Below are 25443 nucleotides of genomic sequence, written 5' to 3' on the forward strand. Positions count from 1 at the left end.
ATTAAATAAATGTATCATTCTTCCCATTATTGGATAACACTGATGAACACATACTCAAAATGGTGCAGAGAAGAACATATAGATGCATAACGAATAGGTATTTCTCCCATATAGAATAGTGACTGCAAGGGGGAAGGGTCAGGAAGAAGAACGGGTTGGCTTTCTTTGTTATAGTGGGTGTGAAAATGGAATTCATGTTAGTGATGCCAATGGCAAAGAAACAGTTGGAAGCTAACTGGTCTGCATGAGGGAGACATACTATTAAAACAACAACAACAAAACTTCAGTATCTTTTAGAATTGGGAGAAAAGTTGTGTAGATTGTGAGAGGGAAAAGGATTTTAGGTCAGGAAAGGAATATGGAGTTTTCAGGGAAATAGCTAATTATTTCCATTGTTTGCAGCTATTAAGAAGTAAATTGGATAATCTGACAATTGCAGGTTACAGAAAAGGAATATATGATTGCCATCATCTTAAACATATTCATTTCCCTCTTGTGTGTTGATAAATCAGCCCACAAGGAAGAGTACATTTTAGTAATAGTTCAAGCAGATAGTAAAGTTATTTTAAATGCTTGAATATAAGACTAGGACAATTTTTCTATATAGCAGCAATAATTATTTAAAAGAAAATAATTTTCACTCACTAAAGCATAATTTACCTATTTTAATAATATATCAAATATTGTACCTATGATGAATATAATCATGAAATCTCAGTGGAGAACATAAAAGTCTTGAATCATTGTAGAGTGGCTGAAAAGAGAACATTGTACAACTTTAACTTCTCTGTAAATTAGCTTATAGGTTTGATGCAATTCAAATTAAAATCCCAATGGGAGTTTTTCTTGGGGAATTTGACAGTGTGATTCTAAAGTTAATCAGGAAGTATAAACAGCAAAGAAGAGGCAAAAACTAAAAAAAAAAAAGAGTAAGGAGATATAGATTTTTATTTTTATCCAAGTTATCTATCATCTATCTATCTATCTATCTATCTATCTATCTATCTATCACCTATCTAGTTTAAAAGGGGAGGCTTATATTAGTTATCTTTGCATAACAGATTACCCAAAATTTAGCAGCTTAAAACAGTATTCATTATTTTACATGGTGTGATTGTTTATTTTATGTGTCAACTTGGCTGGATCACAAGAAGCTCACATATCTGGTTAGACATTATTTCAGGTGTCTGTGAGGGTGTTTCTAGAAGAGAATTGCATTTGATTATTGGCAGAGTAAAGCAGATTGCCTTCCCCAGTGTGGGTGAACCTCATCCAACCCGTTGAGAACTGAAGAGAACAAAATTGTGGAGAAAGGGAGGATTTGCTCTCTGTCTACCTGACGGGTTGAGCTGGAGTATCCAGCCCTGGATACTCCTTGTTCTGCAGAGATTTCTTCCTCCTGGAGAGAAATGTCAATCTGCATATTAAAGACTTAAAAAAACTCCCCCTTCACCCCCTGCCCACTTTTGCTGTGTAATTTAATTGTTGGAGAAATGAGGTAATTTGTCCTCTAGCCTGGATTTTGTTGAGTGCATCCCCGAAGTGTAGTTTAACATGTTTCTCTGCCTCCATTTTTCTTTCAATCTACAGGTTTGATTAGAAGCTGGAGGATGGGTGGTTTAGAACACCTTTCAAACTTCAAACTTCAGACTCTAGAGTTCGCTCTTGTCTTGTTCTCATGTAGTGCTCACCAAGAGCTGGCTTACTTTCTGAGATCTCCTGGCTCCTTGCTCTCTTCTATTCTTGATCTTCTCTTTCTTACTTCTCTAAGTCATAGCATGTAGACTCTATTTTGGGGGATGGAGTTAGGATTGTTAGTTCCGAGTGTTTATGGGCCATTAACTGTTCCAGTCCCTTCAGAACTCACCACATACGCATGCATGCATCTGTTCCTGGAATGTGCAAAGCTCCTCTCGGTTTCTGCTTCTGTTCTCAAATTGGTCCACCGAGCCTTCCACTGAGTCCCTGCCAGCTAGTTGGGTATTTCTCAGTCTGTCCGAAGCCCTGTTGTGTTTCCCTCTGCTTTTTCTTGCTGATGCTACACAACTCTTGTAGCTCTTGATGGATTATTTTTATCATCAATTATAGCTTGGAGTGTGGTGGGTACTTCATTGGAGTAGCTGTCTATAGACTTTTGGTTTTGCTAGTAACTTTGTCTACTTTTTTAAATCAGGGGACTCAGGAAAATCATGCCACTCTTTCTACTATTCCTCTATGTTTTATTTTTAAGTTAAAAAGTGTTAGAATGTTACTAAAATGCCTGAGAGGTTATTTTGCTTAATTTGAGATTTTTGTTGTATTGTATTGCTTTGATTGTAAAAGAAGGATTGTTTGAAGAGCAGAGAGAGAGAGAGAGACAATTTACAGTATTAAATTTTTATAGTATTTTCTTTCCAGACACGCTACAATGATTATTTAAAGAAAGTAGATCTGGAAGATGTAATGTGTCATGGCCTGTGTATAAGAGTAAAGAATATAGTGTCTCAAAGGATGATGGAAATTTACATTCCAGAGGGGATCTGACCTGGCAAATTGTATCAGTCTATGGAGATGGATGAGTACTTCCTTTTTTATCTGATGTTGGGGACAGCATAAAGATGTCTGGCCCAGATTACCCAAAGGCTCAAGCATGCCACCAAAAATGTGTTAGAACTATCATCTTAGTAAATAAATAATCTAATACAAAATGTTGATTTTCTCAGTATGGGATCTAGCAGAATAAAAAATAATTTGTTTGTTTTAACATGAGAATTTCCTCCTGATAAATTCACAGTTTCCCACATAATAGTTATACCAAAGAGACAACATTTCCATGAAGTACAACTGTCAGGCACTATAATCCCCACTATAAAGGGGGAGGAAACAGAAATACCTCATTCATTCATTTATTCATTCATCTGTTTTTTTGATCAAACATGATGGTACAAATATACTAGTAATGTATGCCATATCAAGTCATAAAATATTTTTGAAAATAACTGAAATAAGTCTGAATGTGGAGATCCTATTTTTCCTAAGGACAGAAAATTTAATTTAGCCAATTCCACATGCACTTCTGTTACCCACAAATCTCTCCTGTCCCCAAATCAATTCTGGTTTAAATATAGTCACTTTATCACAACTCCCCCTGTTCTTCAGAGGGTATCTTCTAAATCCTTTAGGGTGGGGTTAGGGTAGGTGAGGTGGGGAGGCAGGTGCAGGGGAGATATCCAGTTCTCAGATGCAAACACCCTTGGCTTTGGCCTTGGAAGTTAACATTCAATTTTCCATTGTGTTTGGATCACTGACCTATGTACTCAGCTCTGTCCTTCCTTATTCTGATGTCTAAGGCCTTTCAACTCTCTATAGTCCTCTCTCAGCCCCTTTGAATGGTCTTTAATGCTATAAATACTAAATCTTGGACAGGTTTGGGCATATTTCTCTGGCTCTTCATGCCCAAATATTTTATGTAAACACTAGAGGCCTGGTGCACGAATTCATGCATGGGTGGGGTCCCTTGGCCTGGCTGGCGATGGGGGCCAGTCAAGGTTGGCCGGCCAGCAGGGGGAAGGGACCATGGGAGGTTGGCCAGCTGTGGGAGGTTGGCTGTGAAAGCGCACTGACCACCAGGGGGCAGCTCCTGCGTTTAGCATCTGCTCCCCTGGTGGTCAGTGTGTGTCATAGCTACCGGCTGGTTGTCTGGTCGTCTGGTCGTAATGGTTACTTAGGCTTTTATATATATAGATTCTATTCTCTGTTAGCTTATTAGAGAGAAACCTTAGGACCTTGGTTGCTTTTCTGATTCCCTAGTCACCCTAGGGATAGAGCTTAGATCTCTGTCTTCAGATCTTTTATTTTTATTGATTTTTAGAGAGGCAAGGAGAGAGAGAGAGAGATAGAAACATTGATGAGAGAGAAACATCAATCAGTTGCCTTCTGTACATCCCCTACTGAGGATGGAGCCCGAAACCTGGGCATGTGCCCTGATCAAGAATCAAACCTTGACCTCTTGGTGCATGGGTCAATGCTCAACCACTGAGCCTCATTAGCTGGACTCTGTCTTCAGATCTTAAAACACATATGGGGTTCTAAAATTTCTATCTCCATAGGTTCTTTCAAAAGAAGCTAATCCCAGGGACTGGAGATGGGGGAGGTACAAGGCTCTTCTTGGGGATACATGCTAATACCTCTAGAGTGAGAAAATTGGTTCCCCTCTGTTTGTGGCAGATTACATTATTGTTTTACAATTAACCCCACCACTACCATCACCACCCTCTAAGAAACATTATAATCCAAGCTCACTGCCATGTGATTTGACGACAGAGGCAGTAGAGTTCTCCATTGACTTGGGGTTTGACATATGAAAGGCTTTGGTGAATGGGATTTGAGTGGGCATGCCAGGACACATTGGAGAAGCAGCTTGCAGTCCTCACATTTCCCACAGTTCTCTGGCTCTTCCTATCTGCCACGAGAATTGTCAAGTCACATATAGCGTCTGCTTCTTCAGTCTTGGACCTGGAATAAGAAGACCCATGAGCTGCCCCATAGCATGAGATCCAAGCAAGAAATAAACCTTCATGGTCATAAGCCATTGAGATTTTAGAGTTGTTTGCTTTTACAGCAAAATGAACGAATACATTGTTTGTGGTCTAATTGCTTTTTTCTTTCAGCTCTTGAGCTAAACTCATGAAGTCAGCTACCCCAAACCGAAATGTCTGACTTACGAACTGCTGTCACTGCCATGAGCTTCGTATGTCTACTACACAAACCTTTGAGAACTGCATTCTTCTTTCTCCCTGAGGCAGGGGAGGACATGCCCTAGCTCTCTGGGAGGAGGAAAAGACTAGGGGTAGAGGACATGGAAATGTGTATGTGTGTGCATGCAGAGCTATCGGGTGGGGTGGCTCAGTTAATATTTCAGATTTTTATACTAACATACAAAATGGCATAAAACAATGAAAGATAAAATTTGAAAACTCCCAGACATGTATCCTTCCTATAGCGCAGGAGCTTATAGGGCAGGTGAGTCATCCTCCAGGAACATAGATGGGATTTGAAAATGCATGGATGGGGAGGGGAGAGCCTTTTGCTGCAGATGGATCTAACTCACAAAGGCAGGTAAGTGACTGGCATGGATGCAGCCCCATAAGTAAATGTGACTGTTCTGTTCAATGTCTAAGGGACTGACGGGAGGTCAGGTTGGAAAGGCAAGCCCATTTGTGGTCCTAGTTACAGGGTGTGGACTGTGAAGTGGCTAAAGACAGAAAAAGGGTGGGAGAGTAGATTTCAACAGCATTTATTTATTTTTATTTTAAAAAATATATATTTTCATTGATTTTAGAGTGGAATGGAGAGGGAGAGATAGAAACATCAATGATGAGAGAGAATCATTGATCAGTTGCCTCCCACACGCCCCACTGGGGATTGAGCCAGCAACCTGGGCATGTCCCCCCCTGGAAATCGCACCATGACCTCCTGGTTCATAGGTTGGCTCTCAACCACTGAGCCACGCCAGCTGAGCTGCATTTATTTTTTTTAAAAAAAACAATGTGGCCATTTTTAATTTTGATACATAAAGTCTGTATATATAAACAGTTGGACAATCAGTTGAGAAAAATTTTGTTTTTTATCTAGGCACAATGGATTAATCTCCCCAAATGGTCTGTGGACACTAGCTGGGTGTGTATGGTTGCTAAACACTCACTGTGTTTATGGAGTCATTTCTGGAAAAGTCAGTCTGGTTTGTGGGTGGTCGTACAGGATGGGGTGTTGCAGCCAAAGAAACAGCCTTCACTTCCTGCAGTAGTTTGCCTATTACTAGGGTCTTTCTTGCTATACTTAGATCTCCTTGACATTTTTACTAACGATTAAAAAAGAAGCACCCAACCAAGTAAACATACTGACACTGAACTATACACTTAAAATGATAATGGTGAATTACATTTTACCACAATAACCTCCCCCCCCCCCCCCCAGCAAATCTTCGTATGGGACAATTTATTCGAATTTTAGAGCTAGAATTTCCTCAGCTTATCTCTCGGTATCAATCCTGAAGGCGTCAAAGTTGACTATGAGAACATGTGACATTCTAGCGTTGGCCAATCTCTTACTGGTTTTTCCTGTCTTGCAGACTAGGCTCCAGGGTTCAGGAGAAAGTCTTCCTATTTCTTGCCCATGCAAGTGTAGGGGATAGAGCAAGTGTGTGTGTGTGTGTGTGTGTGCGCGCGCGCGCGCGCGCGCGCATTTGTGTGCTCTTGTGTGATTGGGACCACTGAGTCCGCAGCCACGCTCCTCCTCCTCCATCCTGGGGAGAAGTGCAGTTTAAAGGTTCTGTTGTTGTAGTTTAAAGGGTCCTGGACCTTTGGCAGCTTTAGCCCGCAGCCCCCAGACTGAGGGCGCAGCTGGGATGAAAGCGCTTAGCATCTCAATGACAGTAGATGAACGGTGCAAAAGCTGTGCCCGGGGCTTCTGGTCTGAACCAACTTTCCAGGGTCTATGATGAGCATCTCTCAGGACCTGTTCGCTGAGACCGACGGTGGGGCATGCTCCTTCTGACTCCCGCCTGGGTCCCCCATCGCCGCCCAGGGCTCCCGGGTGCACCCGTCCACCTCTCACCCCCGCGCGTCTTGGTGTCTGGAGCCGCCGCCGCCGCCGCCGCCGCCGCCGCCGCCGCCGCCGCCGCCGCCGCCGCCGTGCTCCGCCAGGCACATGCGCAGTGGCGACGCCGGGCCGGCGCCTTCAGTCTCCTCCTCCGCCGCCTCCCGGTTCCGCAGTCACTTCCTGCAGCTGTTTCCCTGTGGGTCCGGTTGGACTGACTTTTGAGTCAGCCCTCAGCTGCGGAGAGGGCTCGGCGGGGCCAGCTGGGAAAGTTGCGCCGCGGGAGGCGGGGTTGCGCCTGGCCCGCCGGGCGCGCAGGGGAGACGGCGGCGGGCGACCGGGGCGGACGCGGCGCCCAGACTCCCGGCGCGTCCCGCGGTTCCGGTGAGTGCGGGCGATCCGGGCGACCCCGGGAGCCGGGGGACTCGGGGTCCTGGGGGCTGCGGGCTCTCCACCTGCCCTCCGCGGGAGAGGCGTGCGCTGCGTTTATTGATCGGGTTGTTTTGGAGCCTCTCACGTGCTCTGTTTGGACGAGCGGGGCGTGCAGCCGCCTGGCTCTCGCGCCGGCCCCCGCCTCGTGGGAGACCGGGATTCCATCTTTCGTGATGGCATCCTTAAGGGATCGAGGTGCGTGTGTGCGCGCTCGGGTGCCTGCATGCACGGTGGGGATGGAAAGTCTATGTGGGCGATGCTGAGGCATCAGTAGCTTTGACTCAAATATGCCAACGGGGCCCTAGGATGAGGCACCGTCACTGCTGAGACTGGCGAACGTCCGCCAGTCCACCAAGGCCTCTTCTCCCCCAGGTTCTTGCGTTCTTTGGAGGCTTCCTAATAGGATGTACCTTGCCTCCGCTGATTATTTTTCTGTTTCTCTCCCAGCCCTGGCTGCGTTCTGCTGACCTCCAAAGAATGCTCACCGTCTTTCCCTCGTATCCAGAATTCCCAATTAGAGACTTTCCTAGTTTCCGGAGGTGCCAGGAACCTGTTCCTTTATACTGTGGTCTTGCCTCCGCAGCTTTCTCCAAACAATAAGTGGTTAGCTTGGAAACAGTCTGTGAAGAGTAGGCCCCAGTCCAGTCATGAGAACTATTATATGATCATTCATTCCCCTTCTGTAAACTGGGTCCACTGGGAAGCTTTGATTTTCTTTATTGTCCCTATACCCCCTTCCAAACCGGGACATTAACTACCATAAATCCTTCGTTTATGCCACCTTAAGCGTCACATTGAATGGCTTTTATGATCTGAGGAATATTTTATTTACATCAGCCATCAAGTTGGTTTCTTTTAATCGCATGCAATAGGTTAATGGATCTGAGTCACATTGCTTTGGTCTCTCTATAACCCACCATTCATGCTTTCACCGAAGGCTTGATTGTATTTCTTTTAGATTTATACTTTATGCTAATTTCCATTTGCCAATGTAGTAACACTTGATGTAATTGTCATGCATTCTGTTTGGAAGTTGACATCATTTTGATTGTTGACTATTACAAGAAATTATTTTGGTTAAATAATAGCTATTCTTTAAACCTTATAAAGATAAAATGGATAATGGGTAAGTCTGCTAGTATACTTGGTGAGCATTTAATTCGGGAGATTTTATCAGCTCTGGAAACAGGTCTCTTGTACTTCTGTGCTTTGAGAAGGGCCTTTGATGGAAATCTGTAGGCAACTAGGGGAGACTTGTGCCCAGATTTCCATAAAACTAGTCCAGGCATGTCTAAACAATTTATAGCATTTGCTTTTCCGTTTATTTTGCCGATTTCCTTTATCCAGATGTTTTGACACCCTCCTTCACCATTTCTCTTCTGAACTGGCAACTTGTTTGTGGCAATTTGGTATTACTGTGTCTCTGTACACATAGTATGTGTAGTCTTTTAATATCATGAATTATAATTAGGTAGTTAACCTTTTTGAAAAAGAGGTCTTTGTCTCTTTAGTTTTCCTTTTAAAAGTGCCCATATATCTTATCTTTGCTTTCTGAATGCCTTTCCTTGATTTAATTAAGAGGAATAATATGATTCTGGAGAACCTGACTTTTTAAGTGTTCTAAATCTATATTGCTTTTCTTTTTTTTTGGTAATCCTTACCCGGGGATATTTTTCCATTGATTATTTTTAGAGAGAATGGGAGGGAGGGGGAGAGACTGAGAGAAACACCGATGTGAGAAAGACATCGATTGATTGCCTCCTGCAGGCACCCAGGCAGGGGCTGGGGATTGAGTTTGCAGCCAAGGTACATGCCCTTGACCAGAATCGAACCCGGGACCCTTCAGGCTGTGGGCTGACACTGTATCCACTGAACAAAACCAGCCAGGGCTGTGTTGCCTTTCTTTATGTTCCCAGAGATATGGACAGCATATTTCTGCTTAAGAATAAAATAACATTGTTTTTTTAAATGTTATGATTAATGAGAAATATTGTTAAATACTATGACTAATAATTTATGTACTTCGCTCCTAAATACATTCTTTCCCCATTGCATTGATATTCTTTGCTGCTCCAAGACCCTGACTTTAGTAAAAGGTTGTTACTTGATTGCAGTTTCCACGTGTCCATACTTATTAAATATGCTAATGGAGACTTTTTAACTTTTCGAAACTTAGTTAATTTTCGTAGATCTGTCATTGTCATAAAATGTACACATTTCTGTTGCAGCTGGCAAATTTCAGCAGTTTAAATTAGCCATATTCTATTGACCAAGAAAGGAGATTTTTAATAATAATGAGATAGTGGAAGGAATAGTGAATTTTGAAATAGAGAGTTTTAATTTGGGTTAGAATCATGGAAACTCAAAGTGTATACTGTAGTTTATTTTGAGATACTCAGGATTAGAAGGTGCCATCTGGGTAGGAGGCAAGAGAAATCATGGATAAAATGGAAAAGGGGTTGGAACATATTGAGCCTTTACTGAGGGAAACAGAATAGAGACTATCAGTCATTTAATAAGAAGGGGAAAAGAAAACGGAAAGACTGGGGAACTGGAATTATATTGGGGCTGTGGTAGTGTGATCCATTACTTCATTGCACCTTTACTTGATGCATTATTTTGTGCAGGTAATTTACCTATAGAGGGAGAGAAAATATTCTCAGAGGGGACTCATGAATGTAGTCTAAGGCTATATGAAGTGAGGTCCTAAATTCAAGGGCCTACAGAAGCAGGCAAGTAACATGAGTACAGGCAGCAGGCTGAGTGGGGCCTGAGGTGGCCTGGAGGAGGCAGGCGTGGCTGCCAGGGACACTGCACTTTCAGCACTAAGTAGCTATTGTTGCCCAGGTAGGACCATGTGCCAAGTGTTGCCAAATTGTTCTTTTGTCAAGAGAAGCCACTGCCCTAGCCAGCGTGGCTCACAGTTGATTGGAGCGTCATCTTGTGCACCGTAGGGTGGCGGGTTGGATTCCCAGTCAGGGCACACACCCAGGTTGTGGGTTTAATCCTCATTGGGGGCAGGGCACACACCCAGGTTGTGGGTTTAATCCTCATTGGGGGCAGGGCACACACCCAGGTTGTGGGTTTAATCCTCATTGGGAGCCGTTGGGTGGCAATCCACCAATGTTCCTCTCTCACATCAATGTTTCTCTCTCCCTCTCCATTCCTCTCAAAAAAAAAGAAAAAAAAGAAAAAGAAAAATAAGAGAGAGAAGCCATTAGAATCTTGATTTGTTGATGACTAATTCAATTTAAAAAATGAAAGCAAAACAAAACAGTGTATATTCCAAGCAGAGCATATCTGTGGCTGCATGCCCTACAGGCTGTCTGCTACCTCTGCTGCGAGGAATCATTGGCTCAACTCTTCAAGTATTAGTAGTTGATCAGAAGGTACACTTTTCCCCCCAGACGGTACACTTTTATTTATTTTTGTCACATGGTAACTCCGAGTTATTCCTAGAGTTCCTTGATATTTTAGCTAGTTCTAGAGATGTGTTAAGAACTCTTTATTTCATAATTTTTTTTATATGTAATTTGGATGAAAGACTAGTTTGGATGGAAAGTAGACTTTTGCTCAGGTTCTTAGCTGGTGGAATTTTGTCCATGCATGATTATCAAGAGTGTTTAACTGTGAGTGTGCCTGAGGGAAGGGGTCTGGACTAAGTGACCTTTGATGTCCATATCAGCCATGTGATTTTTAGATTTAATTAGTCATGGATGCAGTGCTATTAATGTTCAAGGGCCAGAGGGACCGCAGTTGGAGCTGTGCCAAGCAAAGCCAAGCCAAATCTATCAACCTGTTTTCAGTGGAAGAGCATTGTGTCAGTGGGGGTTAACAGAAGGGAAGTCTGCTAGATGAGGCCAAGTCCCGGAGAAGGGTTAGAGAAGTAGAGGAAGGGGTCAGGTGGTGTGGTCATTTACGTGTCATAGTGCTGATGTCACGTTTTTAAGTGAGTATGCTTTTGCTTTTGCTTCAGGTTTGAAGACGTAACTTCTCCGCGCGCATTGGATGATGCCCAAGGCTTTTCTACCCAATGATCCTCTTGCAACACGCCGGGCTGCCTCTGCCTAAGCGGCCCTCATCCTCTCCTCCTATGTCAGTGGCCGCCAGGTCTACAGGGACCTTGCAGCATCCACCTCAGAGGCCTTTTGTGCAGGAGGCGTCCTTACCGCTGGCAGGGGAAGAAGAGTTACCAAAGGCAGGGGAGCAAGACCCTACCCTGGAGGATCTGTGTAAGCCCCTTTACTGCAAACTCTGCAATGTCACCTTGAACTCAGCGCAGCAAGCCCAGGCTCATTATCAGGTAAGGGAAGAAAAGAAAATCTGGCGTTCAGTGGGCGAGCATTTGAGGGCTGTGCCCACTTCAGAGTTAATCAGGGTGGCGTAGTGAACAACTAAGTATTAGCTTGTTTGACTGAAAGTATAACGTTCCTACTTTGAAAGAAAGCATAGTTTTCTCATAAAATGGGGCCTTAGCCTCCTATACGTAGCGGTGTGGTGTTTGATAGCTTACCTGTTGTAAGCAAATGTGCACCATGCCGTCTCTGCTGGTGAACAAACCTGTGATCCCAGGGAGAACAAGTATTTGTTATCAGTGGTCGGCAAACTGCGGCTCGGCAAACCACGGCTCGCAAGGCACATGCAGCTCTTTGGCCCCTTGAGTGTGGCTCTTCCACAAAATACCGGCTCTTCCACAAAATACCGACTTCTGCGCATGGGCCACGAAGTTTCAATCGCACTGTACGTGCGCGCCCGCACATGGTATTTTGTGGAAGAGCCACACTCAAGGGGCCAAAGAGCCGCATGTGGCTCGCGAGCCGCGGTTTGCCGACCACGGTGTTACATGATGTACCAAACTCAATTTGGTGTCAAAATTGCTTGGAAGAATTCGTCTTATAAATACTCCCTTCCAGCTAGTACAATTTGCACTGGTTCAAGCTTATCTCTATGAATCGTATGCTTTTCCCTTTTAACCCCTGACTCTTCTTATAAATCCTATCCCTGCTGAGGACAACACAGGTATCGTCTGTAGTGAGGATAAAATGACGTTTGAGTATTGAGCCTCACCCTTCATTTATAAGAAGCATACTCTGATTTCCTTTAGCCTGTCAGTGTGAACTGATAATCATTTCTAAGACTTAAAGCTTTCACCTCCGTGTAGCATAGCTAGTGGAAAAGACAGTTTAAAGGACAAATAAAAAATTAAATTTAGGCTAGAAAGACAGGTTACAATATCTCTTTCTATTCTAGATTGTTACCTGTTTAAAATAATACAATTTCCTTTTTTGGAGAAAAGAGACCTGAGGCAATTGAGGCCAAATGCCACTGAATGGAAAGATGTCTTCTGGGTCATCACTGGTTTGACTGTTTGTTCTCTCCATGAATATTTGCAGTAATAAGTCCATCTGGTAGAAAGATGACTTACACAGGCATTTTTTTCTATCGTGCCACTATAACTTTTTCCAACTTCAAGTTTTTTTACTCTGTGTGTAAGCCTTCGTTTTGTTTTGATCCTAAAGACTGATGATTGTGTCACCTTGTGACTGCATCACTATTTTGATGGTGTGTTGTTTTCTCTGGTATAATATGTTGCTTCCCTGGAGTTCTTTTTGTTTGGGTTTGTTTTTCCCTCAGGTGCAGAGTGTTGAGTTAATTAGATTTCTCAGATCTTGGCACATGTCATCATTGGTTCATAAAGGCATCTTCTGGTTTTATTATTATAATAGAGGCCCAGTGCACAACATTCGTGCACCGGGATGGGGGGAGGTCCCTCAGCCCTGCCTGCGTCCTCTCGCAGTCCGGGATCCCTCTAGGGATGTCTGCCAAGGGGTCCTTAGCATTGCCGTGGAGGCAGGAGAGGCTCCCGCCACCGCTGCTGCACTCACCAGCTGTGAGCCTGGCTTCTAGCGCACTGACCACTAGGGGGCAGCTCCTGTGTTGAGCATCTGCCTCCTGGTGGTCAATGTGCATCATAGCGACTGGTCGTTCCATCGTTAGGTCGATTTGCATATTAGGGTTTTATTATATAGGATTTTTTCCACTTGCCCCAATCCCCGCTCTCATTCCCTCTGTGTACCAATTCCCACCACCTTGATTTGATACAGGGTCTTCCTTTGCCTGTTTTATCATTCAAGTGGAGTCTGTTAGGATGATCCATCTAAAACCTAAAATTCAGTGTTAGTTTTCCTCTTCATTCATTCTGGGGGAATGTTCAGTTTTATAGCCTAAGACTTACAAACCTGGGTTTTAAACTTCTGAATTTTAGCTGTAAAAGTCCCTACTAAATCATTAACTTGGAAGCAAAACCCAAGTCTTTAAAGAAGACTTGTTCACTTTTATGAGGGAAAACTCTTGGACAGTGTGTAATTTAACCTGTGTGTCTGGATTATACCTATACCTCCTGCCTTTTCCCCCCTCCTAATATCATTTTGTATCTCTATAGACGGTAATGGATGCTTCTGGTTATGCATAGAGAGAGTTCAGTTTGACCAGGGTCATTGAATTATAAGGTTTAAAGTTGATAAACAGAATCAGCATTTAATCAGTATTTTTTAAAATTTAGTCTATATTTGTGTAGTGTGCTCTGAACTTTTTAGTTGACAACATTAGTGATTATATGTAATTGCAGCTCTGTCAGTCATACAGTGAATACATAAATTAGAAAACATAAGAAAAAGGAAGTATAATTTTGGTAAATTTCTCAATAATCAGAATTATTAAGTAGAAAAGTTGGAAGAGAAAGGACAGACTATCACAGGGGACAATTTAAGCAGCCAAGAACTAGAGTTAACATAGAGTAAAGAAGTAGCAAGTGGGTCTTAAGAAAGTAGAATCTAATAGAAAATGAAAAGTTTGGGTGTAATGCTAGCATGTTTCTAAGAGCATAGAAGCAAAGATTTGAAAGAAACCAATGCTATTGGTATTTCTTAAAGAGGGAAATATTTTTTAGAGAGACAAGGCAAGCAGTTAATATATAAAAGTACAGAGCAATTTCATTAGGAGAGCAGAGAAGAAAGCTAATCTTAGAAGTGAGATCTGGATTTCAACAAGACAGAAATGCTCAGGACGAGAGAATGTGGATCAAAGAGAATCAGAATAATAAACAGAGCATGGGTGAATCAACATAGAAGGAAAGCATAGAAATGTTAGCTGGAAAGATGCGTCAAAGGCTACACAAAGGGCATGACAAACTGGCAGTGATTCTTAAAGGTCCCGTTTAACATTTCTTGTAATACTGGTTTGGTGGTGATGAACTCCTTCAGCTTTTTCTTGTCTGGGAAGCTGTTTATCTGTGCTTTGATTCTAAATGATAGTTTTGGTGGGAAGAGTAATTTTGGTTGTAGGTCCTTGCTTTTCATCACTTTGAATATTTTGTGCCAATCCCTTCTGTCCTGTAAAGTAGCTGCTGAGAAATCAGTTGACAGTCTCCTGAGAGCTCCCTTGTAGATAACTAACTGCTTTTCTTTTTTTTTTATTGCTTAAAGTATTACAAAGAGTATTTTCTTTTTGCTGCCTTTAGGATTCTCTCTTTGTCTTTAAGCTTTCACATTTTATTTATAGTGTGTCCTGGTGTGGACCTCTTTGAGTTTCTTGTTTGGGACACTCTGTGCTTCCTGGACTTCTGTGTCTGTTTCCTTTACCAAATCAGGGAAGTTTTCTGTCATTATTTTTAAAAATAAGATTTCAATTTCTTGTTGTCTCTATTCTCCTCCTGGTACCCCTTTGATTTGAATGTTGTTACACTTGATGGTGTCCCAGAGGTCACTTAAAGTATCTTCATTTTTTGGATTCTTTTTTCTTTTCTTCTTATTGGATGTTTTCTGCTATCTTGCCTTCCAAATATCTGATTTGATCCTCTGCGCCTTCTAATCGGCTGTTGATTCCATCTAATGTATACTTCATTTCAGTTGTTGTACTCTTCATTTCTGACTAGTTCTTTTAAGAAGCAGAAAAAAAATATGAATAAGAAAATATCACAAAGAAAAAAGAATTCTCACTAACAAAGGCCCACACATAATAAAAGCACTTGATCAACCAACACTAAAGCTAGTGCAAAGGTTAAAAGGTAAAAAATGTAGGAAGATAATGTGTAATTACAACAGTAAATTAAGGGATACTCAAAGCATACTAGTATACACAAAAGAAGTAAAAATAATGACAAAAACATAAATATGGAATAAGTAAAAATGGTAGTGATTATGGAATGTATTTGAATTTAACAACCATCAACTTAAAATAGACTGCTATAAGCATAGCATGGTACATATGAATCACATGGTAACCACAAAGCAAACATCCACAAGAGATATACAAGGAATCCAAACACAATACTACTGAAAGCCATCAACATACAAAAGAAGAGTGTAAGATAATAAGAGAGGAAAAGCGAAGAACCACAGAAACAATGAAAACAGCCTGGCTGGTGTGGCTCAGTGTTGAGCATCGACCTATGAACCAAGAGGTCCCTGATTCGATTCCTGGTCAGGGCACATGCCCGGGTGGCAGGCTTAATCCTCAGTAGGGGTTATATATGAGGCAGCTAATCAATATTTCTCTCTCATCGATGTTTCTATCTCTCTATCCCTCTCCCTTCCTCTCTCTCTAAAATCAATAAAAATGAAAAATAAAAAACAATTAAAACAATAAAATGGCAGTAACTACATACCTATCTATAATTTCTTTATATATAAATAGATTAAATGTTCCGGTCAAAAGACAAATGGATAAAGAAGATGTGGTATATGGAATATTAGCCATGAAAAAGAATGAAGTCTTATTATTTGTGACAACATGGACCTAGAAGGTAAAGGTCAAGGGAAATAAAGTCAGACAGAGAAAGACAAGTACTGTATGAGTTCACTTATATGTGGAATCTAAAACAAACAAACAAAACAAAACAAACTCATAGATACAGAGAACAAGCTGGGTTGGGGAGCTGCGTGATAAAGGTGAAGGGATTAAGAAGTACAAATTGGCCGTTACAAAATAGGGGGATGTTAAGTACAGCATAGAGAACATAATAATATTGTAATAATTATACATGGTGTCAGATGAGTATAAGACTTACCTGGGGGAACACTTTGTAAGGTATATAAATGTCTAACCACTGTGTTATACACCTGAAACTAATATTATAAAATGTCAACTGTAACTTAAAAATAAGAAAATCAACTGAAAAAATAAACAGGCAGTGATTAAAAAAGACTACTAAAGGCAAGAGTAAGACCAATGAGTAAGGCTTACCAGAACCTGGAATAGGCAGAATGGCAATGGTTGTAGACTAATAGAATAAGGTGGGTTGATGAGATGATGAAAGTGAAGTTTTATTTCCACTTTAAAAACCTTCTTTGTAATTTTTAATATAGAGTTGTCCCAAGACTGCAATTCATTATTTCAGTTATGTGTGAGATGAAAGGGGTCAGTGGTGGTAGCCTGTTTAATACGCTAGGAATACATCACTGTGATTTGGGATGTGCTAAATCACTGTGATCACATTACCCAAAACATTCTAGTTAGTTGATGCCACTGTTGAAATCACAAAGTTTCAAATTGCCCAGGGTATTGTAAACAATCCGCAGCCTGGTTTGAACAGTGTTACACTAAAGTCCGGATTGTATCATGTTCCAGGAACAATGGAAACTGCTCAATCAGTACTTCCCCTGAAGCTCACCACCATCTTTCCCTGGCATGCTGGTGTTCCCCGCTGGGGCTGCCTTAGCAGTACCCATGTGTGTCTGTCTTCACCACAGATTTAGTTTTATTTCCAGAACTTTTTATTTTTTATTTTTTTTATTTCTTTTTTTTTTTTTTTATTTCCAGAACTTTTTAAACCGGTCAGTCTGCTTCAAAATACCCTTAGCTGTCCTTTTCTTTTTAATAAGGTTACCTATTTTTGCAGTCCCAAAATTATGGCTTTAGTTATATCTTAATTTAAAAATAAAACCTTTGGAGGAAACACATGTCTTTATTATATTAAAATCTGTAGGCTCCAGATTACTTAAGGCAGCTCTGGTATGGAGTAACACAACACTTTCAGCAACATAAATACATAGACAAAGAACCACTTTAGACTGGAAGGTCATTAACAAAAATTTTAAGAAAGCAAAAAGCATGGGTAAATTTTGCTAAGGCATCCGCAGTTTAAAAGAAAGCCAGCCAATTTCTCTGCTAATTTGCATATTCATTTCAAAAAGTACTAGTTACTCAAAGTACATTTCTAAAATTTGTCATAAACATCGACTTCTATTTGTAATATTTGGTAGCCAAATGACCTATTGTTTTAGGTTAATTAGAAAGAAAGAACACAGTTAAAGAAGTAGTTCTAGTGTTATGATGCTGAGTGTAGTGCTCATAATTCATAATTCAGAGAGTGTAATTAGATGTTACCCCCACATTTAAAGTACTGATTTTGGCACATACATTTTAACGTTGATCACTCAGGTTTAGGTGGCATGCTCTGCAACTTTAATCTCACCTAGTTTTTATGTTTTAAAATTTCTCCTATCTGATTGTTCTTGAAATGAACTTGCAGAGGACTGAGATGGTCAAAATACACTTCATTCGGGGACAGAAGCTCTCTCTGACCATGCTGTTAGCTGGTCTCACCAGCCTCCTGCCTGCCACCCCAGTCCACCCCTACCTCGTTTCTTATTTCTAAATAATAGCTATCCTTTCTTCCAGACAAGGGTGATTATGTGCCCTGTACTCTGTATTTCATCACCTGTCATCACTTTTCCACCTCGATCAAATTAAAAGCAGGCTTAAGCTTTTTTCTATATACATAAAATAGCAACAGCAACCTTCCCTTCCCTTTTAGTGTCTCTTGTTAGCTTCCTCTCTCTTCTTCCCTCCCATCCTTAGAGTTCTGCCGGGTATAATTGTCCTCTGTGGGTCTTCATTTCCCTTTCATTCCCCAGCCCACTGCACTCTGGTTTCCATTCCAGTATTCTAATGAAATGGCCCCTTCTAGCCAAATCTAGCTCTTTTTCACTTGACCTCTTTGTAGCATTTGCCACTGGTAATTTGCCTCCTTACAATTCTTATTTCACTCAAAATAACACCTGTAGATCAAAGCACTTCTAATGAAAAGCTGTAATCATGTCCTTTCCCTTTCTCACCCATCCCCTACCTTTTCTTCCCTAGTCTCCTTTCTACCTCCCATCTTGGGTTGACTGTAGTGTTAGTTTGACACTGTCAAGGTTGATCACATTTTTATTTGATAAATTAAATTTTTCTTGCTCTGTTGGTAGGTTGATTCCAACTGTTGAACATCCACGTTCAGCTTTTGTATTAATATCAGTAGGGAGATGAAGCCGTTTCCTTCTCTGTGTTTCCAGTGTTATGATTCTGTTAAATGAAAATGTTCACAGTCCAGCTTGAGCCACACACTAGCCAGAAAAAGGACCAGGTGCTAGGGGTAAGCAGTCTACACCACTTGTAGCAGGGCTAGATGGAGAAGACAGTGTGACCACCATTCTGGGTTTGAAGGGGCTGTTTCACACAATGAACTTGGGGAAGAAAAATGTCAGTTGAATTTACACTGGCTGTAGATAAAGCGGATGGGAGAGGGTGAAGTGGGGCTAGTTCTGGGATAAGTACGTAGACCATAAGGAAGAGTGTTTCCTCTTTTTGGGTTGGTGGTAGGCAAGTCTGTAAAGTTCACATGTAAGCAAGAAGCCGAGGTACCTAGTGGTTGGTGGTGCCTGGCTGTCCTCTTTAAATAATTGTGGAAATAGCCACCAGGATGTTAATTCTAATTTTCAACATGCACTCAGAAATGTAAGTCGTCTTGTGTGGGTTTTGGCCTACAGCTATTAACTGATTGGCCTTTCCTCTCTTCTTTCCACCCACTGACCTGCTGTAATTTAAATTAAGGCATCATAGAATTTTTTTTCTTGTCAATTTCATGCTCCTCGAAAGAGATGTTCAGATGGATAATCCTTTCTTGAATGGCACCAGTTGCTCAAAATCTATTTTGGTTTACTTCCTATGTGGATTATAACTTGGAAATAGTCTTTTTTTTTTCCTTGCGTTTCTGATACTTTTTTAAAAATAGGGAGAAGAATCTTATGCCTTTTTAAGAGTTTAATGTGAAGGAGAGTTTATTAGTGAAGCAGTGAGACAGAGAGTGGCTAGACCACAGACAGAGTAGTTGAATCTTATGTCTTTTTAAAAAACCATTTACTAGCTTTATGATATATTTTTTTTATTGCTTACAATCCATTTCATTTGTCGTCATGAAACCCACTGATTTTCTGTTTTTATTTGGACTAGTTTCACATTTGGATTATGACTTGTGTAGCTTTCTGTATTTCCTAGAGTTTGTCATTGCCTTTCTCTTTTCTTCCTTTTTGTTCTTACACAATGTATCATTACCATATCCTCATTTTCCCCTTCAAACTCTCAATCACACTGTCTATTGTGTGGAATGCCCTTTTATTATCAGTCTTTCTACTTGCTCCATTTTCAATTGGTTGCCCTCTGATTTGCTCCATGGCTCTGAATTTTGGACTTGTCTTCCTTGCTCTCTCACTTGGGCTACTATTTTCTAAATATACATGTATGTGGTTTTTTTAAAATCTTTTTTTGTTTGAGTACATCTTTACATTACAGAGGAAGTAAGAATAAATACAAATGTATTACAACACATTTCTTTAAAAATAAAGTCAGGGAGTACTTGGGAAATAAATTTTTCTGAGCCCTTGTATATCTGAAATGTTTGCATTGTGCCTTTATATTTGACAAATTTGTGGGTGACCTACTTTAATTTTGGTTTCTTTCTTTCTTTCTTTCTTTCTTTCTTTCTTTCTTTCTTTCTTTCTTTCTTTCTCTCTTTCTTTCTTTCTCTCTTTCTCTCTTTCTCTCTTTCTCTCTTTCTCTCTTTCTCTCTTTCTCTCTTTCTTTCTTCTGGGAGTTTTTAGTCTCTCCTTTTTATCCTTGTTACCTTGAATTTCACAGTGATAGATGTGTCTAGGTCTGGATCTTCTTTCATTCGTCCTGGTTAGACTTAGTAGATCCTGTCACTTTGCCTACTCCTCTTTCTCTTGAGCTCTGGGGAATTTCCTTTGATACTGTTTCTTCAATAATATTCTTCTCTATATTTTCTCTCTTTTTCCAGGTAATTCTATTAGGCCTATCTTGGACTAGCAGGGTGGATTCTTTATATTGCTTATCTCTTCTCTCTTTTATCATTCCTTGATTTCTTTTTTTAAATTTTCTGAGAGGTATTCTAGAATTCTAACCCTGTATTGATTTTTAAAAATTTTGGACAATCATATCTTTAATATTAAAGAATCTCTTGATTTTTTATTGTTACATTTTCTAGCATCTGTTTTATAGGATATTAGGTATGAACATGAAATCATGGGGTTGGGGGTTAGATTGTAGTCTTACTACTTACTAGATGTATAATATTGGAAATATCTCTTAACTTCTCTATGCCTCATGAAAAGATGGTGACGATAATGAGTTAGTATGTGAGAGACATTGAGAACAGAATGTTCTGGTGCCTGAGATAATCCTTAATACAGTTGAGTTGTCCTGGGGTCAGGTGGAGCATGATGGCATGGGCTCTGGAGCCAGATGGTCCCCAGCTCTGCCATCTACTTGTGGTTTTGGGCAAGTTTTGTTTTATTGACTTTTTAGTTTGAGTAACTTTTAACTTACAAACTAGTTCCAAAAATAGTACAAAAAATTCTTGCAGGCACCTCATACTGATTCCCCACATGTTAGTATGCAGCTATCAAAATCAGGAAATTAACACTGAAAACAATATTATGTAATCTACAGACTATTTACATTTCACCAGTTACCTACTGATGTCCTTTTTCTGGTTCCAGGGATCCAAACCAGGATGAAATTTTGCATGTAGTTATTATATCTCCTTTAATCAGGACAGGTTTAGTTTTTCTTTCCTTTTTATGTTCTGAGTTTTCTTATGATTAAATTTAGGTTATGTGTGTGTGTTTTCCCCCCAAATACCACAGAAGTTATATTTATTGTGTCCTTCCCAATGCATCATATCAGGAGGGACATATGTGTATATTTTGTATCACTGGTGCTGTTGACTTTGACCACTGGGTGAGGGGGTGCCTGCCAGGGTTCTCCTTTGTAAAGTTACCATTTTTTTGTCTTGTGCTTAATAAGTGCATATGGGGAGATACTTTAGACTATGCAGATGTCTTATTTCTCATCATATTTTGACTCATTGATTTTAGCATTTATTGACTGATGCTATTCTAAGTTTCCATCTTTTCTTAATGTTTACCTTCTTTGATAGTGAGAAATCTGGGTTTATCCACAAAACACTCTAAGGCACCCTCCCTTCCTCTGTCCTGCCCTCCCTCTCTCTCTCCTTCCCTCAGTTCACATCAATATCCCTGTGAAAAACAAACCTACTAACCAGATATCTGATAAACGTTTTGGACAATTTTAGAAAATTTGGACAGTTATATTTTTAAATATTAGTTCTGCTTGATTGTTTTGTTTTACTTCTTCAGAGACTCCAGTTTTACATAAATTATTCCTTCTTTACTTGTCTTTTATATCCTCTCTGACCCTTTAAATTTTTTCTTGATATTTTTATATTTCTGATTCTTTTCTGTTTTTCTTCTATGACTGTTATTACATTTTCATCTATGTTTACTCTCCTCTGGTGCTTGTGTTTATTCCTTATTTTTTGATATGATTATCTTACTCTTCTTCCTGAGTTTAATTACCCTTCTTTTAATTTTCACTATGTTTTGCCCATTTTTCTTTGTACATTTTGAATATCTGATTCAAAGTGATTTTTTTCTTTTTCTTTTAAATTAGTTAAGGTATTACAAATGTGTCCTCATCCCCCCCATTAACCCCCAACCTTCCCCCCTTCCCCCCCTCACACACTCATGCTCCCATACCCCTGTTGTCCATGTCCATTGGTAAAGTGATTTTTTTAAAGAAAATATATATTTTATTGGTTTTTTACAGAGAGGAAGGGAGAGGGATAGAGTTAGAAACATCGATGAGAGAGAAACATCGATCAGCTGTCTCCTGCACACCTCCTACTGGGGATGTGCCCACAACCAAGGTACATGCCCTTGACCGGAATCAAACCTGGGACCCTTCAGTCTGCAGGCCAACGCTCTATCCACTGAGCCAAACCAGTTAGGGCCAAAGTGATTTTTAATATACCCCAATTCTTGTTTGAATATATTTAATTCAATTTGGAGTATTTTCTTAATGGTTTTCTTCTATTTTATGGGTTTTTTTTGTGGGGGGGGTGGGTTTCATTTGCTCAGATGTGTTGATTTTTTTTGTAGTGATTGTATGTAGACTTGATTAGTTTTCATGTGTTCATTTTGTGGATTTTGAGTAGCTTATGAGATCCTTAATTCATTGGAAATCTCTTCTGTCACTGCAGCAAATCCAGTTCCTTAATAACTTAATGTGTGTGTGTGTGTGTGTGTGTGTGTGTGTGTGTGTGTTTTCAAGGGAGGGTTTATAGGTCCTCTGATTTTTGTTTTGTTCTTTTTGTTTTGCAGGATGCTAGGTTTTCCTGTTTTGTTTCTTTTCCCCCTTACTTCCCAGTAGCCAAAGGGTGTCTGCCACGCCCTTCCTTTTTGCCCCTTTCTCCTCCAGAGCCACTTGGATGAAGCCACTTCAGATCATGTGTACATCAAAGCTCCTTTCCTGGGTCAATGCCTGGGTCATGCTTTAGTATCTACAAACTCAGGGGCCTTACTTATTCTGGTGGTAGTTACAAACCCATTTTGTTCCGCTAGACCCCTCTTCTCTCTTTCTTGCAGTTTTTGTCAGACTGTTCTTGCTTACTGTGGAGACTTATGGAAGGAGCACAGTGATTGCTCACTGGATTTGATGTTTTTTCTTTTTTGCCTACAGTTATTTTGAAGTCTGAACATTCTGTGGTGTCTACTTATGTGGAGGACATGATTTGTGTGTAGTTTATTTGTTTTTCTTGTCATTCTTTATAGAAGATATGTGGAGAGATGCAAATCTAGGCAGCCTACCTATCTGGAAGCTCTTGGGCAAGTTTTTAACTCTCTGAGCTTAGTTTCCTCATATGTAAAATGGGAATAATAATTATACCAAATTAATCGAGATTTCACAAAGGTTAAATAAGAGAATATTTATGAATTGTTTACAACACTGTAATTCATATAAGTGCTCAACAACTTGTAGTTGCTAAAATTATCATTATGTTATGGATGCAGTATCAGCTAGAATGGTACTGTGGATACTACTTTGAAAATAAAATAACTGATACTATCTAAGTACTGTGCACCCCAGTATTGTGCACCTCTCTTAGTCCTGTGCACCTCATCTTCTGTCTTTTTATGGACTGTGCTCTTGCAGCCATGCTTTAGCTTCTGCATCATCTGTGGGGTTTTTTCTGACTTCCTCTTGTTGTCATGCAAAGTAGGCTAAAGACAACCCATCTTTTTTCTCTCTCTTTATTGATTAAGGTATTACATATGTGTCCTTATCCCCCCGTTGCTTCCCCCACCCCTTCCCCCACTCATACCCTCACCCCCCTGGTGTCTGTGTCCATTGGTTAGGCTTATATGCATGCATACAAGTCCTTTGGTTGATCTCTCCCCCCTAACCCCCACCCTCCCCTACCTTTCCTCTGAGGTTTGATGGTCTGATCGATGCTTCTCTGTCTCTGGATCTGTAAAATCAGCAAAGAAACAGCAATCCTAAATGACTCACTAGATCAGATGGACTTAATTGACATCTTCAAAACATTTCACCCCAAAGCCACGGAGTATTCGTTCTTCTCAAGTGCACATGGGACATTTTCAAAGATAGACCACATATTGGGTCATAGACAAAGTCTCTCCAAATTCAAGAAGATTGACATCATATCAAGCATCTTCTCAGATCACAATGGCATAATATTAGAAATAAACTACAACAAAAATAACCAAAAAAATTCAAAAACTTGGAAGCTGAATAGCAAGCTATTAAACAATGATTGGGTTACCAAAGAGATCAAAGAAGAAATTAAAAACACCCTGGAAACGAATGACAATGAAAACACAACAATCCAAAATCTATGGGACACAGTGAAAGCGGTCTTGAGAGGGAAATTCATAGCTCTACAGGCCTACCTCAAAAAACGACAACAACAAAAAATGGTAATAAATCATCTAACTGTACAACTTAAAGAATTAGAAAGAGAGCAACAAGAAAAGCCCAGAGTGAGCAGAAGGAAGGAGATAATAAAGATCAGAGCAGAACTAAATGACATAGAGACAAAAAAAAAAATCAATGAAACTAAGAGCTGGTTCTTTGAAAGGATAAACAAGATTGATGAACCTCTAGCCAGGTTCACCAAGAAGCAAAGAGAGAGTACCCAAATAAACAAAATTAGAAATGAAAGAGGCGAAATAACAACAGACCGCACAGAAATACAAAGGATTATTAAAAAATACTATGAACAACTCTATTCCAACAAACTAGACAACCTGGAGGAAATGAACATATTCCTAGAAAAATACAACCTTCCAAAACTTAATCAGGAAGAATCTAAAAATCTCAATAGGCTGATAACTATGGAGGAAATTGAAGCAGTCATCAAAAAGCTTCCAGCAAACAAAAGCCCAGGGCCAGATGACTTCACAGAAGAACTCAAACCTATCCTCCTCAGATTATTCAAAAAAAAATTCAAGAGGAAGGAACACTTCCAAGCTCATTCTATGAAGCCAGCATTACCCTAATACCAAAACCAGATAAAGACAACACAATGAAAGAGAACTACAGGCCAATATCCCTCATGAACATAGATGCCAAAAATTCTAGCAAATCGGATCCAGCATTACATAAGAAAGATCTTACACCATGACCAAGTAGGATTTATCCCGGGGATGCAAGGCTGATACAATATCTGCAAATCAATAAATGTGATACATCACATAAACAAATTGAGAGATAAAAATCACATAGTCATATCAATTGATGCAGAAAAAGCATTCAACAAAATCCAACACCCTTTCTTGATAAAAACCCTCAGCAAAATGGGAATGGAGGGATCATACCTCAACATAATAAAAGCCTTATGTGACAAACCTACAACCAACATCATACTCAATGGGCAAAAACTAAAACCATTTCACCTAAGAACAGGAATGAGACAGGAATGCCCACTGTCACCACTCCTGTCACCATAGTACTGGAAGTGCAAGCCATAGCAATTAGACAAGAAGAAGAAATAAAAGGCATCCAAATTGGAAAAGAAGATGTAAATCTGTCCTTATTCACAGATGGCATGATTCTATACATAGAAAACCCTAAAGACTCCATCAAAAATGATTAGACTTAATAAATGAATTCAGCAATGTAGTAGGATACAAAATTAATGCCAAGAAATCTATGGCATTTTTATACACCAATAGTGAACTTACAGAAAGAGAGATTAAAAAAACAATCCCATTT

At 40.2% G+C, this 25443-nt stretch overlaps 1 protein-coding gene across 2 annotated transcripts in view; it reads left to right on the top strand.

Annotated features, from left to right (window-relative positions):
- The first annotated feature begins 6773 nt into the window (after positions 1-6773).
- The window catches only part of ZMAT3 (zinc finger matrin-type 3), a 37578-nt gene continuing 18908 nt past the window's right edge, over positions 6774-25443 (top strand). The window contains exons 1-2 of one of the 2 annotated variants that reach the window (XM_070406771.1): positions 6774-6960; positions 10985-11311. In XM_070406771.1, the coding sequence (XP_070262872.1) occupies positions 11042-11311 (270 nt within the window). In that variant the 5' untranslated portion in view covers positions 6774-6960; positions 10985-11041. Of the gene's footprint in view, positions 6961-7133; positions 7204-10984; positions 11312-25443 lie in introns of those variants that run through there. The other variant, XM_070406772.1, reaches the window with a different exon arrangement.

This window comes from Myotis yumanensis, unplaced genomic scaffold, assembly GCF_028538775.1.
Source record: "Myotis yumanensis isolate MYYU_CA2020_CCGP unplaced genomic scaffold, mMyoYum1.0.hap1 SCAF_2, whole genome shotgun sequence".
Taxonomy (NCBI): Eukaryota; Metazoa; Chordata; class Mammalia; order Chiroptera; family Vespertilionidae; genus Myotis; species Myotis yumanensis.